We start from the raw sequence: 13,285 nt of genomic DNA, 5'->3' as shown, positions 1-13,285 counted from the left end.
CGTTTTCTAGAAAATTTAAGCTAAATCTAAAAATGTCAGTTTTCTGTGGAAATTTGGTCATGGTTGTTCAGAGAGCAGCAGAAAGTTCTGAAGGTCCTTGTACAGATTGGAGTTTGGGTCCAACGTGACGTCACAGCCGAGCCGGCCTCAAGAGCCAATCAGCTGCAGCGCCTTGTCATCATCCTCAGGGATGCAGTTTGATCTCTGAGTCAACAGGTGGGGGAGGGGAGAGGCGCTGAGTCACCTGGGAAGAATAGCAAAGTGCTGACTCATGGTTCAGAAATTAAACTTTAGTGAGAAAATGTAAGAAGGAGAAGGAGGGGTCATTCCGAGGTCAACAGGACTCATCAGATCCCAGTAAGGGGTTTCTCATTTATTATCAGAAAATAATAGTTTATTTATTTATCACCAAATGTAGAAACTCACATGAAAGATTCCAGAGTCTGAATTCACAACAAAATTAACTAAAACCTTCAGAATATTTCAGAACAATCTGACAAAAAAGGATAATTTAAATAAGAACAATAATGTTTTTTTTAAAGGATGTATTTTTGACAAACCAGTTTTGGAACATTAATTACTTTTATGTTTAAAAATTTAGAAATAAGATGTTCCTTCTCCATCAGCAGCAGATATAAAGAACAGAAAGTTTGAGTTTCCAGGTCCTGAAGGCTGAAACACTCAGCAGCCGGTCTGCTGCGCCCCCTGCTGGAGCACAGCAGGAACTGCAGCTGGAGCAACATGAGCCCCCTGCTGGAGCACAGCAGGTACTGCAGCTGTGATACCCTAACCCTGTGACTGAAGATCCACTTCCTGCCGAGTCATCATGATGATGATGAAAAGGGATCATTTGATCCCATCACGCGGTGACATTAAAACATTCAGTGTGACCTTTGACCCCAGCTGATCAAACTGAACCCTTCACACTTCCTGATGATGAAGTCCAGTTAGTCTTTTCATTTATTGATTATCAGTAATTGATTAATTTGTGACCGTGACGAAGCACAACGGAAATGTTTATTATGGTGTTAAAAGGGAAATAAATTAGATATAAATTTTTAAAATAATTATTAGTTATTGACCAAAACAGCAAAATTAAAATCAGCCCAAATATTTACATGGAATTAAAAATGTTGTTGTGTAATTTCCCTTTTCTGTTGATGAAACTGAATTTAGGAATGACAGCAGAAAATCGGGCCCGATAGGATCCTAATCAATACGCTGATCAAGTCCTAATCAATACGATTCTTGAATGAATGAATGAACGAACTGGTTCAAGGTGGAACTTTTCAAAAACGTCTAGGGCTGAACTATGAACATGAAACAAGTCATTTTAACCAGTCTGAACTGGTTAAGAGTCAGTTCACTGAACCAACGAGCGCCCTCTGTGGTCGCTGGCTGCATTGCAAGCTTTCCTATAAATGAAGTTTTTCTGTTTTTTCTCTCGACGTGTTTCAGGCACAAAGTTCTGGGTTTCAGAGAAGCTGGTCTGCAAATCACTTTACCCTTTTCTCCACAAAATAACTTCAACATTTAGTTTCAGATCCAAAAGTTCGACTTTTCTCCTGCTGGAGTTTATATGAAACAACTGAACTTTCAGAGCAAAACAAAACAAAATGATCCAACGTTTCAGATAAAAGTCAGAGGAAATGTTTTCCAGTTTAAAAACGTCATGAAACCGAAGTAAACCTGCAATAATAATAATAATAATAACCAGATTTCCTGATAAACACTGGAGGCAAAATTCTGAACAAGTTTTTATTGCAGCTTTACCCAAAACAAAAGTTTGAAGTTCCAGTTTTAGTAGAAACGGATCAAAGTAAACACTAAAGACCGCTGTCATTATTCTCATTATTATTATTATTGTTCTTGATCCCAAACAGAACCAGACGGGTCCACCTCCTGCATTCAGTCCAATCAGGTTTCCTCCTTAAAGCTGAGCGGCAAAACATCAAATCAACTGAAATATTTTTATACAAAAATCTCTTCTAGGAACAGAAGCTCCAATATTCACAGGAAAGAGTCGGGTCCAAACAGCCAATCAGCTGATCAGAAAAGCTGCGATGCAAAACACAAATCAGTTTGGAAAGTTTACCAAATAAAATGTTTGCATAATAAAATCAAGACGTTCAGCAAAAACGTCCTGATTTATTTCTGTAAACTTTAACAACTGAGGAAGAAAACTAAAACTAAAAAACCTCCAATGTTCGGAAATCTGCTGCTCCACTTTAATGAAACCGGGCCAGGATGAAAACAGAACCAGCTTTTTCAGCCCAACCAAACTCTGCAGATAAATCATTTAAATCTGGAATAAATAAGATTAAAAGCTTTTTATTTACTCAACTGTTTCTGACTTTAATAACTGAATAGCTCCTCCTTCCAGCGCAGAATCTCATTAATTCACTTGATTTAATATTAAATGAGTTTAAGACGATTGAATCAACATTAAAGAGTCGATCAGTTCTGCAAAGAAACTGAGGGAAAATAAACTAAATGTTTGCATATTTTAACTTTTAAGAATAAAAACAAACATCTAGTCTAAAAATGTTTGGAGCATTTAAAAAACATGAATAATTAAACAAAAATTAAACCCAAAACATGTTTTTGGTACATTATTATCTTAATTTAACAAAATAACCTTTACAGAGTAAAATATTTCTCTAAATTATCTACAAGAATTCAGTTTTGGATTTTAAAAAACTATTTTATCAGGAATACGAGATAAATCAGGTCAGAATCTGCCTTCCTGTCGTGTTGGAGCTGCTCATCATAACCAGCTACGCTAACCGCTACGCTAACTGCTACGCTAACAGGCTAACAGCAGAACTTCCATCCTGTTTGGAACCTTCTGATTGTTTACAGTGAAGCCAACATTCGTCTTCATTAACAAATTTAGTTGTTTCCATGGAAACAGTCTGGTTTTACCTGGGGGGGAATCGGACCTGTGACCCGGTACCAACTAAACGTCACAGCAGGACCAACCATGAAACAGAGGAGCTTGTTAAGCCCCGCCCACCTGGAAGTCTGCAGGCAACGAATCAAACGCACCCGGCCCAACAAGGGATCCGCAACCCGAACGGTTTGTTTTGCAGTAACTATGGAAACGGGAGTCTGAACCGAGCTGCAGGTCAGAACGCGAACATGGACCTCTGTCAAAGGAAGAGGAGCCGTCGCGGCACGATGCTGCATGATGCTGCTGCAGCCTCAGAGGCCCGGTGGCGGCGGCGGCAGCATGGGGGCCGAGCGGTCGTTGGTCAGGGTTCTTTTCAGCTTCACCTTCCTGATGAGCGTCAGCATATCGGCGCCTGCAGCGTCCTGCTGGTTGGAGACGGGCGGTGGGATTGCTGCAGCTGGGCTGTACTGCTGCTGATGCTGCAGCTGCTGATTATGGAGATGCAGGTTTTGAAGCTGCAACTGCAGCTGTTGGCTCTGTTGCTGCAGCTGTGCATGTTTCTCGTTGTGTTGCTGCAGCTGATTTTGTTGCAGCTGTTGGCTCTGTTGCTGCAGCTGTGCATGTTTCTCGTTGTGTTGCTGCGGTTGCTGCAGCTGATTTTGTTGCAGCTGTTGGCTCTGTTGCTGCAGCTGTGCATGTTGCTGCAGCTGATTTTGTTGCAGCTGTTGGCTCTGTTGCTGCAGCTGTGCATGTTGCTGCAGTTGATTTTGTTGCTGAAACTGTTGTTGCTGGTTCTGTTGCTGCAGCTGTTGCTGCTGCAGCTGCAGCCTTTGCTGCTGCTGCCTGATGCTGCCGCCCCCTGGTGGCAGCGGTGGCACGGCGGGGATGGGCATGTGACCCGGAACGAACTGGTAGTACGGCGAGGAAGAGGAGGAGGAGGAAGGCAGGGAGACGAGGCTCTGGGTGGAGGTGCACAGCATGCTGTGCCCCAAGCCGCCAGCGGGGGGCGCCCTAAACACGCCATCGTCGCCTGCCCACAGCGGGACCTGCGGCGTGCTGATGGGGATGGGCACGCCGCCGCTGATGGTGCCACGGCGGTACGCCGGCTTGGAGGACGGCTTGCGGCGGATGGTGGCAGTGTGAACGGCGTGCTGATGGCCGCCGCCACTCGGCTCACCGTCGGCCAGCAGGCTGACGGTGGAGGTCGGCCGCTTGGAATGGGCCAAGTCTCTGAACTGGAAGCGCAGGTCCGAGTTCCTGGGGAGGGTGGAGGACTTGTCCAGGTCGGAGCGGCTGCCGTACAGCTGGTGGAAGGGGGCGGAGTCAGCGTCTCCGTGGAGAGAGATCGACTCGTAGTCGGCTGGAGACAACAAAACAGACAGAGAGAAATATGCAAGCTGTTCCCATCATGCTTCCTAGCACAGCTTAGGATGGTCCATGGCCTAGTCAAAACATATTCATTAAATATTTGATCTAAAATTATTGTTAGATAATCAATTTCAGTCTGATCAGTTCTGCCAGTTCAGCTGCTGTAGAATCGCTGTCACTTTCAATAAACTGCTGCTGGCCATGCCCCAACAGCTACATGCCACGCCCCCAACACACACAGGCCACGCCCCCAACAGACACAGGCCACGCCCTGACAGCTACATGCCACGCCCCCAACAGACACAGGCCATGTCCCCAACAGCTACAGGCCACGCCCCCAACAGACACAGGCCATGCCCCCCAACAGCTACAGGCCACGCCCCCCAACAGACACAGGTCACGCCCCCTTCTCTTCTCTTGAAACAGATGAACTAAAATATTTACGATTACATGGTATAATTTACAGTTAATGTTTTATGATATTCTGCCTTCTGCTGCAGGAACAAGGCAAACTAAAATAAAATAATTATGTTTTGAAATGTTTTTCTAACACCCTAAACCAGGGGTGGGCCATCCTGGTCCTCGAGGGCCGGTGTCCTGCAACTCTTAAATGTCTCTCTGGTCCAACACACTTGAATCCAACAGGTGAATCACCTCAACAAGTGCAGTCAAGATCTCCAGAGTCCTGCTAATGACCTCATTATTTGACTCAGGTGTGTTGAAGTAGAGACACATCTAAAAGTTGCAGGAGACTTTTAGGCCCTCCAGGCCTGGAGTTGCCCACCGCTGCCCTAAACACTGAGAACATTAATTTTATAAAATATCCCCCAGTGACGTTAATGAATCAAATATAAGCTTAGTGTTAATAACAGACCAATACGTCACTGAGCCGTTAGGAATGATAAATATTCATTACATTAAAATAATGCTGATAAGATAAATCACCTTCCTGATCAAATAAACCCACTTTTAGCAAACAGAAATAATTATTTTGATTCTAACTGACCTGAAACCAGAAAATTATTATTTTATTCCTGAAATGATTTCGATCCTCAGAGCAGACAGGAAATGAGAGAAGACGTAACCTAGAGACGAGCATCTGTCCTCATAGCCAGAAGAGAGGGAAGGAAGTTCACCAAGGAAACAGGAAGCGTTCAGCTGTTCAGCTGCAGCAGCGTTCAGCTGCCGCCGCCGCCGGGCGTGTCAGGTGCAGGCTGCGCTGCGTCTCTGGACTCACTGTGCGTGTGGATGGTGTCCTCGGAGCAGGACGGCGTGGTGGTCTGGGTGCTGTAGCCGCTTGAACAGTGCAGAGAGTCCCTGCTGCTCCTCGGAGCGTCCGAATTCAACGCACCCAACGTCAAAGCCAGCTGATCCCGCGCCGAGCACGACTGCAGGGACGAGAGGACGGAGTCAACTTAATATTCAGATGATTCGGTTTTACTGCAGTTTGTTGTTCTCCAGCTTTCATTTCTCCTCCATGGTGAGCTGCTTGGTCCTGGATGGAAACTGATTCATTCAGATTATTTTGAAGAGGCTATACATCGGATCGATTGGTCAAATAATAAAAATAATATTATTGGTGATCGATTGGTTACCTTCCCAGACGCTGACATGGCTCTGGCTCGCTCGCCGTGCTGATGGATGTAGGCGCCGTGGGGTGGGGGCAGCAGGCCGTTTTCTGAGGCTCCCTGCAGGTGGCTGGGTGGTAACCACTGCTTCCTGACACACACAACGGGTCAGAAAACCTGGGTCAGAACCAGAACCAGAACTTACTGTCAGAAACAACATCATGTTTGGGTTGGATGCTGGTTGGATGCTGGATGGATGCTGGATGGATAGGTCTAAAGGCGACCAACAGGAAGTCAAGGCGACCAACAGGAAATCGAGGTCACCAACAGGAAGTCAAGGCGACCAACAGGAAGTCAAGGCGACCAACAGGAAATAGAGGTCAACCAACATGATGAGGTACTATGGGGGGGTCATGAAATATGGAGGGGTCATGATGATGTCATGATGTCGGTACTAACTGTAATCCTCACGGCGCTCATGTCCAGGCGGCTAACCCGGCAGCTCTGAGCGCCACGCCGCCTGTAGCTGGTGACAGGGATGTGGTTGCCATGGCGATTCAGGCAGGAGGGGGAGTTGCCCTCGCTGAGGGACCGCCCACCTTCATCACAGCCGTACAGCGGGTAAGGGGCAGCAGGCTACACAGGAGAAACCACACCTGAAAGGCTCTTATTTCGAAATTCCATGCAGGGAATGGAAGTAGAATTAGTTTAGGTTAAAATGATCGTCCCTGCAGTTCGCTGAACAGCCAAAAGGGGGCAGAAGCTGCAGCTAGTTGCTAGCTAAGGGAACATTTTGGGTTTTAGGGTTGGGGTTATATGAAGTAACATCAGTAGTCAGCCTCATTGCAGCTAACCAAAGTGATTTTTAATGAGCTCCTAGCATACGCATCTACCCAGAATGCATTTCTGCTTTAACACAGTCACATTTATGTGATACTTTACTTACATTCATAAAGACTAAGCAGCCTACAGTATTTTTATTGTTCTTACATCAGTAAGATAATGACTATCGATAATTACAGCTAATCATGAAACCTTTAAACTTTTCTTGCTGCAGCGTTAGTTCCTTCCAGCCAGAACAGGATGTTTAAACATTAGTTCCCCACATCAGAGTGTGATCACAGTAAATTCATGAATTAATTCACATAAAGTTATTAAGGACAGGTGAGTCCTGGACTCTAAACGGACAAAAGGTTAAAAGTCTCGCCTCCATTCAGAGCTCAGTAAAATGAATGAATGATTCTTCTTCTGCTGCTGTTTGCTACCTGCAGGTGAACGCCATCCACAGCGCAGCTGATGGAGTCCAACGAGGGAACGTGCCTCACCGACCCCGACTGGTAACTGCAACAAGACAGAAAACAATCAGAACAACAACAGTTGTACATGTCAACATGTAATAATAAATAACTACCGTGTAATAATAATATCTAACGTGTAATAATAAATATCTAACGTGGAATAATAAATAACTACCGTGTAATAATAATATCTAACGTGTAATAATAAATATCTAACATGTAATAATAACTACTGTAATTGGAAACAAACTGTTCGTCATTTTGACAGACAGAATAAAAAAAATCGGTCATGTTCTATTTTTACTCGTCAAATTATAATCATATCAACATCAGCTATTTAGCCGCATTTTTATGCGCTTTAGTTAATATTTACCCAGTTGAACCTGAATCCTGATTATCACACATAAAGCAGATAAATGCATCTACCTTTTTCTCTGTAGTGACACAAACCACTGACTGTGGCCCCAATAACTTATAATAAATGAAATTAGACGATTAAACTTCAATTAGCAGCACTTCACCTGCTGCGGTCTGAATGCTCAGCCTCACAAATTCCTTCTGGTCGAATCTGGAGAGAAATCTGTGCTGGTTCATCGGTCAGTTGGATGGTAGGTATGATCCAAACCGATCAATTGAACTCTGCGAGTTTTGTATCCTGTGCGCGGTCCTGGCGTGCGTTTTTACCAGAATCTTTTTACGTGGTTTCGCTTCTCCGAAACGGAGAGATGTTACGTCTGCTGCGCTCCTGAGCACCGCTCTCCTTCTGGGGGCAGGTGAGTTCAGTTTAATTCTCCGCAGCGGCAGAGCCGCGTCCGCATTGGTTGGGCAGCAGACTGCTCCTCTGTTTAGACTATAAATGGATTAACATAACATTCTCTTTAGTTTTCTCTGGTCTGGAATTAAACGCGTCATGTCAACCAAAAGTTTCCTAACCAGAAGCTCCAACGCGTCCGGTCCGTAACTCTTCAACACGCGGTCAGCTCCCGGTCAGAAAGACGCATTTAGTTCAGAGTCCATGAGATGATATTCAGAAAGGATTTTAGTTGCCTCTGAGATGAACTTTTTGAGTAAAGTCTATAATTTAGTGATTCTCAGTTCCAGTCCTCAGTCCTGCTCTGCATGCTTTAGATGAGCCTCTATTCCAGAACAGCTGATCCAAATGTTTGTATGACCTCTTCTGCAGCCATCAATACTGCAGAAGGCTGTTAGTCACCCACAGATTGAGTCCAGGTGTGGCAGAAGGGAAATACATAAAACATGCAGGGGGGGGGCTGAGGACATTATAGAAACACTGCTATGTCTGCCCATGAGCTCCAGTGAAGGGTGTTAACTATAACCTGTCAAAATGACAGACGGGCTTTAAATTTTCAGGTCGTTGAAAAAAACAAACTGTCAAATACGGAAAATATTCAGTTAACGTGACCCTGAATATTAAATAACTGCCATGTAATAATAAATAACTAATGTTTAATAATAAATAACTAATGTGTAATAATAAATAACTACATAGTTGATTGTAAAGGTGAGGCTTTACCTGCTGATGCTGCTCTTCCTGGACATGTTGCCAGGGGAACCGGGGGGGGTCTGGTAGGTATAGTTAAAGTCTGAACCTTTCAGATCCAAAATCACCTGAAGAGAAGAAAAACAACTTCAAGAGACGAAATTTATTCTTTACATTCAGTAGATGTTCAACATTCCTTTTTTTCTACTTTATTTTCCTGCTATTGCGACTTTATTCTGATGACGTTAAAACCTTATTATGTTTGTATTTTGTAATATTATGACCTTACTCTCATAATTATAATAAAAAATCACAGCCTGGCCCTGACAGTCTGTCGTAGAGCTGACTAAAAGTAAATCAACAGAAGCTGTAAAACACGCCTGTCAAACAAAATGGTCGTCCTGGGTGATGACATCACTCTGAACTATGGAAACCCAGGGAGGGAAATTAAGTCCAGATTTAACAAAAACTTTAAAACTCAATCAATAAAACTGGCTAATTGCCCCGTCCTAGCTTGAATCTAGGAACAGTAAAAATCTGTTTTCTTTGAGAAACGGAAACGGAGCGGGACAGGCGACCTGTTCGCTGGCGGCCGGCAGCTTGGTGGGTTCAGCAGTCAGAACGCTCAGGTCCTCCAGGATGGTCTGCAGGTGGGTCACTTCGCCCAGCATGTTGATCTCATGGTCCTGAGGGACAAAACACAGGAACCTCAGGAACACACACAGGAACACTGTTACGTCCAACAAGGGCACAACATATTTGAGGACACGTAGGCAAAACTGAGGGTTCAAAAAATTAAAAAATTTATTTCAAAACTCTCTTGAGCTTTTCTTTTGGTTCAGCTGCTTTAATTTTCTGTGGAGAAAAGAGACATAATTAAGCATCCCCGGGCGTGCCGTGGTGGCGTAGGGGTTAGCGCGACCCATATTTGGAGGCCTTGAGTCCTCGATGCGGCAGTCGCGGGTTCGACTCCCGGACCCGACGACATTTGCCGCATGTCTTCCCCCCTCTCCTTCCCCGTTTCCTGTCAGCCCACTGTCATATAAGGAACACTAGAGCCCACAAAAGGGGTAAAAAAAGGAGGGGTAAAAAAAAAACAAACAAAAAAAAAAACTTCCCCAGTTCCCCGTGTCCCAAAAAAAAGGAAAAACAAAAATCCCAAAAGTATTAACAGAAAGTTGGACCTGGTGAGCCGATCAAAAAGAACAAAACGGTAGAGCAGGGGGCCAACCCTACACAGGGCTGTCGAAGCCCCTACTAGTACCGGACTATAGCAAAAAAGAATTTACTGCAAAGAAAGAATCGAAAACAGGACAACCGGTCCCACCAGGCCAAAATCACAACCAAAAACGGCAAACAAACAAAGGCTAACAAAAATACCGCATGGCAGGCTGGAGACGTCAGCTGCGGCCGACAGCTACTGGGGACATGCGCGCACCGCGTCAGGACGCATCCTCGGTGGTGGCGGAGCGAGCGGAAGGGCGGTAGGGCCGACCCAAACATGTCGGAACCCAGCCTATTTATAGGCGGTCCAACAGCACCACAAATTAACGAGACCAAGTTAATTACAAAAAGGAATTATCCAAACTCCGAAGTATATTAAACAAAAGTCATTCAACTAAAGTCAGTATATAATAATCTAGAAAGAAAATATAAGCAAAAATAATTATAATGTGCCCGAAGCACATAACAAACACACACAGGAAAACACAAGAACACACACAGAAAAACACACAGAAAAACACACAGGACCAGACTTAATGTGTTCCAGAGGTTTAGAGTGTGTATTAGTGTCGGTGTGTGTGTGTTTCAGTGAGTGAGGCGGCGGAGCGCTGACCAGGACCGGCTTCAGCATGCTGACAAAGCTGCAGTAGCGAGATCGTTCTTCCACCAAGGCGCGGCACACGGCCCGTTTCTCCGTCTCCTCCAGGGCGGCGTAGCGCGTGTTGACGTCCTGCAGGGCGCAGTCCAGCTGGCCGCGAGCGTCGCCCTTCCCTGCAGAGCGACCAGAGAGCCAAGGGTTCAGATTCACAGAAACCTCCAGAAACATCCTGAGGAGCTGAAGCTTCAACATAACAGTCAGCTCCAAACAGCTTTAGAAATCAAAACATAATGACGTTTATTTATCCATTTTCTGCAAAGCACCAAGTTAAAGCCTCCAAGTTATTATATGGGCAGATGGACGCTGCGTTACTCAGATGCTGCCAGCAGGGGGCAAGCTCCACCAACATCCAGCTTCATCTGGTCCGTCTGCACTGACAACTGAAACTTCGTCTGCTGGTTGCAGTTTGAAACATTTATTAAAGCGCTGCCTGACTTTAAATCTGAGTAATTTCAGCTTCAAAAAGAGAAATGAGATGAAACCAGCAGTTAATCAATCGATCAGATAATCAATAACCAGCAGAAACCAGTTTTTACTGATCCGTACAGCTCCTGGTTCTCCTCCATGTCTGACCTGCTGATCCTAAAGCAGAGTCAATAATAATCTATCATCATCATCAGGTTTGGTATAATCTGGGAGGGGGGCAGAGCTTAAACCAATAATTGGTTATTTGCTGAGATTTATCTGTGCATCAGACTGTAACTATGGCAACAATTATTATTTTTTCTACTTTCACAAACCTTTAGTTTTAACGGTTTAAAATATTTAATGTTTCTGTGCAGAAAATATCAATTCAGCTCCAATAATCAACCTGATAGGCCTGTGATTTCATTCAGGCATTTATTGGAGACGCCCTAGCAGCAGCCAAACTTGCTTATGCCTTGGGCTGGCTCTGCTGATGTTCTACAACACAGGCAGCTGTTTTAACATCGTTGATCTAAACAATCAGATAAACGGATTACTGAAATAATTTAATAATCGATTAATCGTTAACGGAGAATAAAGATCAACACAGAGCAGAAATTCAAAGAAAACTGAACAAGAAAATCTGAACATTTTAAATCGAAGATAAAATAAAACTTTCTGTGAATCTGGTTCAGTTTTACCTTCGCCTGGTTCACATTCTGAAAAATAATCTATTAATCTCCTCCAGTTATTAATCAGCTAATCAATAATAATCTCCTGATCAGCTCTACTCTGACTCAGCAGAAAGCCTGAGCTTTTCTCATGTTGAAGGATTTTTATCTGCAGATTCATCGTTTGCTACAAATGATCAAAGGAATCCTGATTTTAACTTTTGGACAATAACATTTTTATTTCATCTAAAAATGAATTCAATTACTTGTTTATTAGCATCATAAAGCCGGACTTTGTTTGGACTGTTTGGCTCTGTCTTTGACTCTGTATCACTGGTTTCGCTTCAGGGTGAGCAACACCGCCATAGGCGCCAGAACGGGGGGGTCCAGGGGGCCAGTGGCCCCCCACTTTACGGCCCTGCCCTGCTGGTCCCGCCAGACATTTACACAGGCTGCACACATTTCTGACAATCTGTGACTGACATCTCTCTGTGTTTCTATGCAGACAGAAATACAGATAAAACCTCCAGCTCTGAGATCTGGACCAAATCTAATCTAAGGCTCCAGACCATAACAGTCACCCAAAGGTTTTCAGCAGCTTCGGGTCGGGTTGGGATCATGAGCCGCTCTGACATCTGAAAAAAGGTTTGGACTCTGATCTGGTCCAGGTCTGAACCAATTCTGCCTAAAAATGAAATGAGATTTCTGTATTTGTCACCATTTATAGAACTGACTATGTTTTCTTTCTTTCTAATGGCGTTGGGATGAAAAAAATAAACATCGGGTCCATTTCCGTTAACGAGTCCGGACCACATGCTCACCCACACTTTGCCCAGAGCAGGTCATTTTGGCTCAGGTCGAAAAATAATCAGGTGAATTATTTTATTTTCCTCTTTGCTCTTCCAAAAGCCAGTCAGCCATCAGTAGCCATAAATACCGATGGCTGCTGATGGTTTTCAGGTCTCTGTTGGCTGTTGAAATTCATTTTTGTCTGCTAAATAACAATCACATTAAAGTTTATTCATGGTGTTTTTTATTTTGTTTTTATTGCAAAAATATTGACATCTCTTTCCTGCACAATTTGTGGAACATGCAGCAAATATAATCTGCGCTGGGTTTTGGTTTTAGACCCACAGCATCCAGATAGCGCTGCTGCTGCTGATGCACTGGAACCATTAGGTTGTCCTGCTGCTCTAAACTGGTATTGCTGGAGGATATTTGATTTCTATTTTATTATTAGTTTTTTTAATGTTCCAAATATTTGACCAGTTGTGATTTTTGTCATATCTATCTATCCTGTAGCTGTATTGTGCGTATTTTGGACTTGTAATAAGTATCTGAGCACAGGGCGCCTTCAGTAAAACAGAAAAGAATAATTTTTGAATTTTTTTCATTATCTAATCCTCTTTACTATTAACATGTAAGAGAAAATAAAGCTCTATTGTGTCAAAACATCTTGTACGTAGCGAGTCTGTGTGAGTCCTGGAGGTCCGCACAAAGCCTTATTATTGGTCAGTTGACTTTTGTAAATTTGGCGGCTTGGCGCTTTTTCTGTAAGCTAAAAATGAGCGAGCGGAGTTTGAACCCTCCCGTAGTTCTGAGAGCTTTTTACCGTGTGCGGTTCTGGCGGGTCGCCGGTTTAGGAACTTTTTGTGCTTGTGCGTGTGTGTGTGGTTTGGCGAACTGAAGAGCTGACGGG

The 13,285-nt window shown here is 44.0% G+C and overlaps 1 protein-coding gene across 1 annotated transcript in view; it reads right to left on the bottom strand.

Moving 5' to 3' along the window:
• Positions 1-999: 999 nt before the first annotated feature.
• mtss1 (MTSS I-BAR domain containing 1) overlaps positions 1,000-13,285 on the bottom strand; it is a 33,115-nt gene continuing 20,829 nt past the window's right edge. Inside the window, exons 7-14 of the mRNA XM_032549382.1 lie at positions 10,466-10,623; positions 9,207-9,314; positions 8,662-8,756; positions 7,095-7,170; positions 6,260-6,465; positions 5,857-5,980; positions 5,499-5,649; positions 1,000-4,253 (exon numbers count right to left, since the gene is read on the bottom strand). Of these exons, the coding sequence (XP_032405273.1) occupies positions 3,205-4,253; positions 5,499-5,649; positions 5,857-5,980; positions 6,260-6,465; positions 7,095-7,170; positions 8,662-8,756; positions 9,207-9,314; positions 10,466-10,623 (1,967 nt within the window). The 3' untranslated portion in view covers positions 1,000-3,204. The remainder of the gene's footprint in view (positions 4,254-5,498; positions 5,650-5,856; positions 5,981-6,259; positions 6,466-7,094; positions 7,171-8,661; positions 8,757-9,206; positions 9,315-10,465; positions 10,624-13,285) is intronic.

The sequence above is a fragment of the Xiphophorus hellerii genome, chromosome 20 (assembly GCF_003331165.1).
Source record: "Xiphophorus hellerii strain 12219 chromosome 20, Xiphophorus_hellerii-4.1, whole genome shotgun sequence".
NCBI lineage: Eukaryota > Metazoa > Chordata > Actinopteri > Cyprinodontiformes > Poeciliidae > Xiphophorus > Xiphophorus hellerii.
Note: the sequence above shows the minus strand (reverse complement) of the source record. Positions and strands in the feature narration are given on the sequence as shown.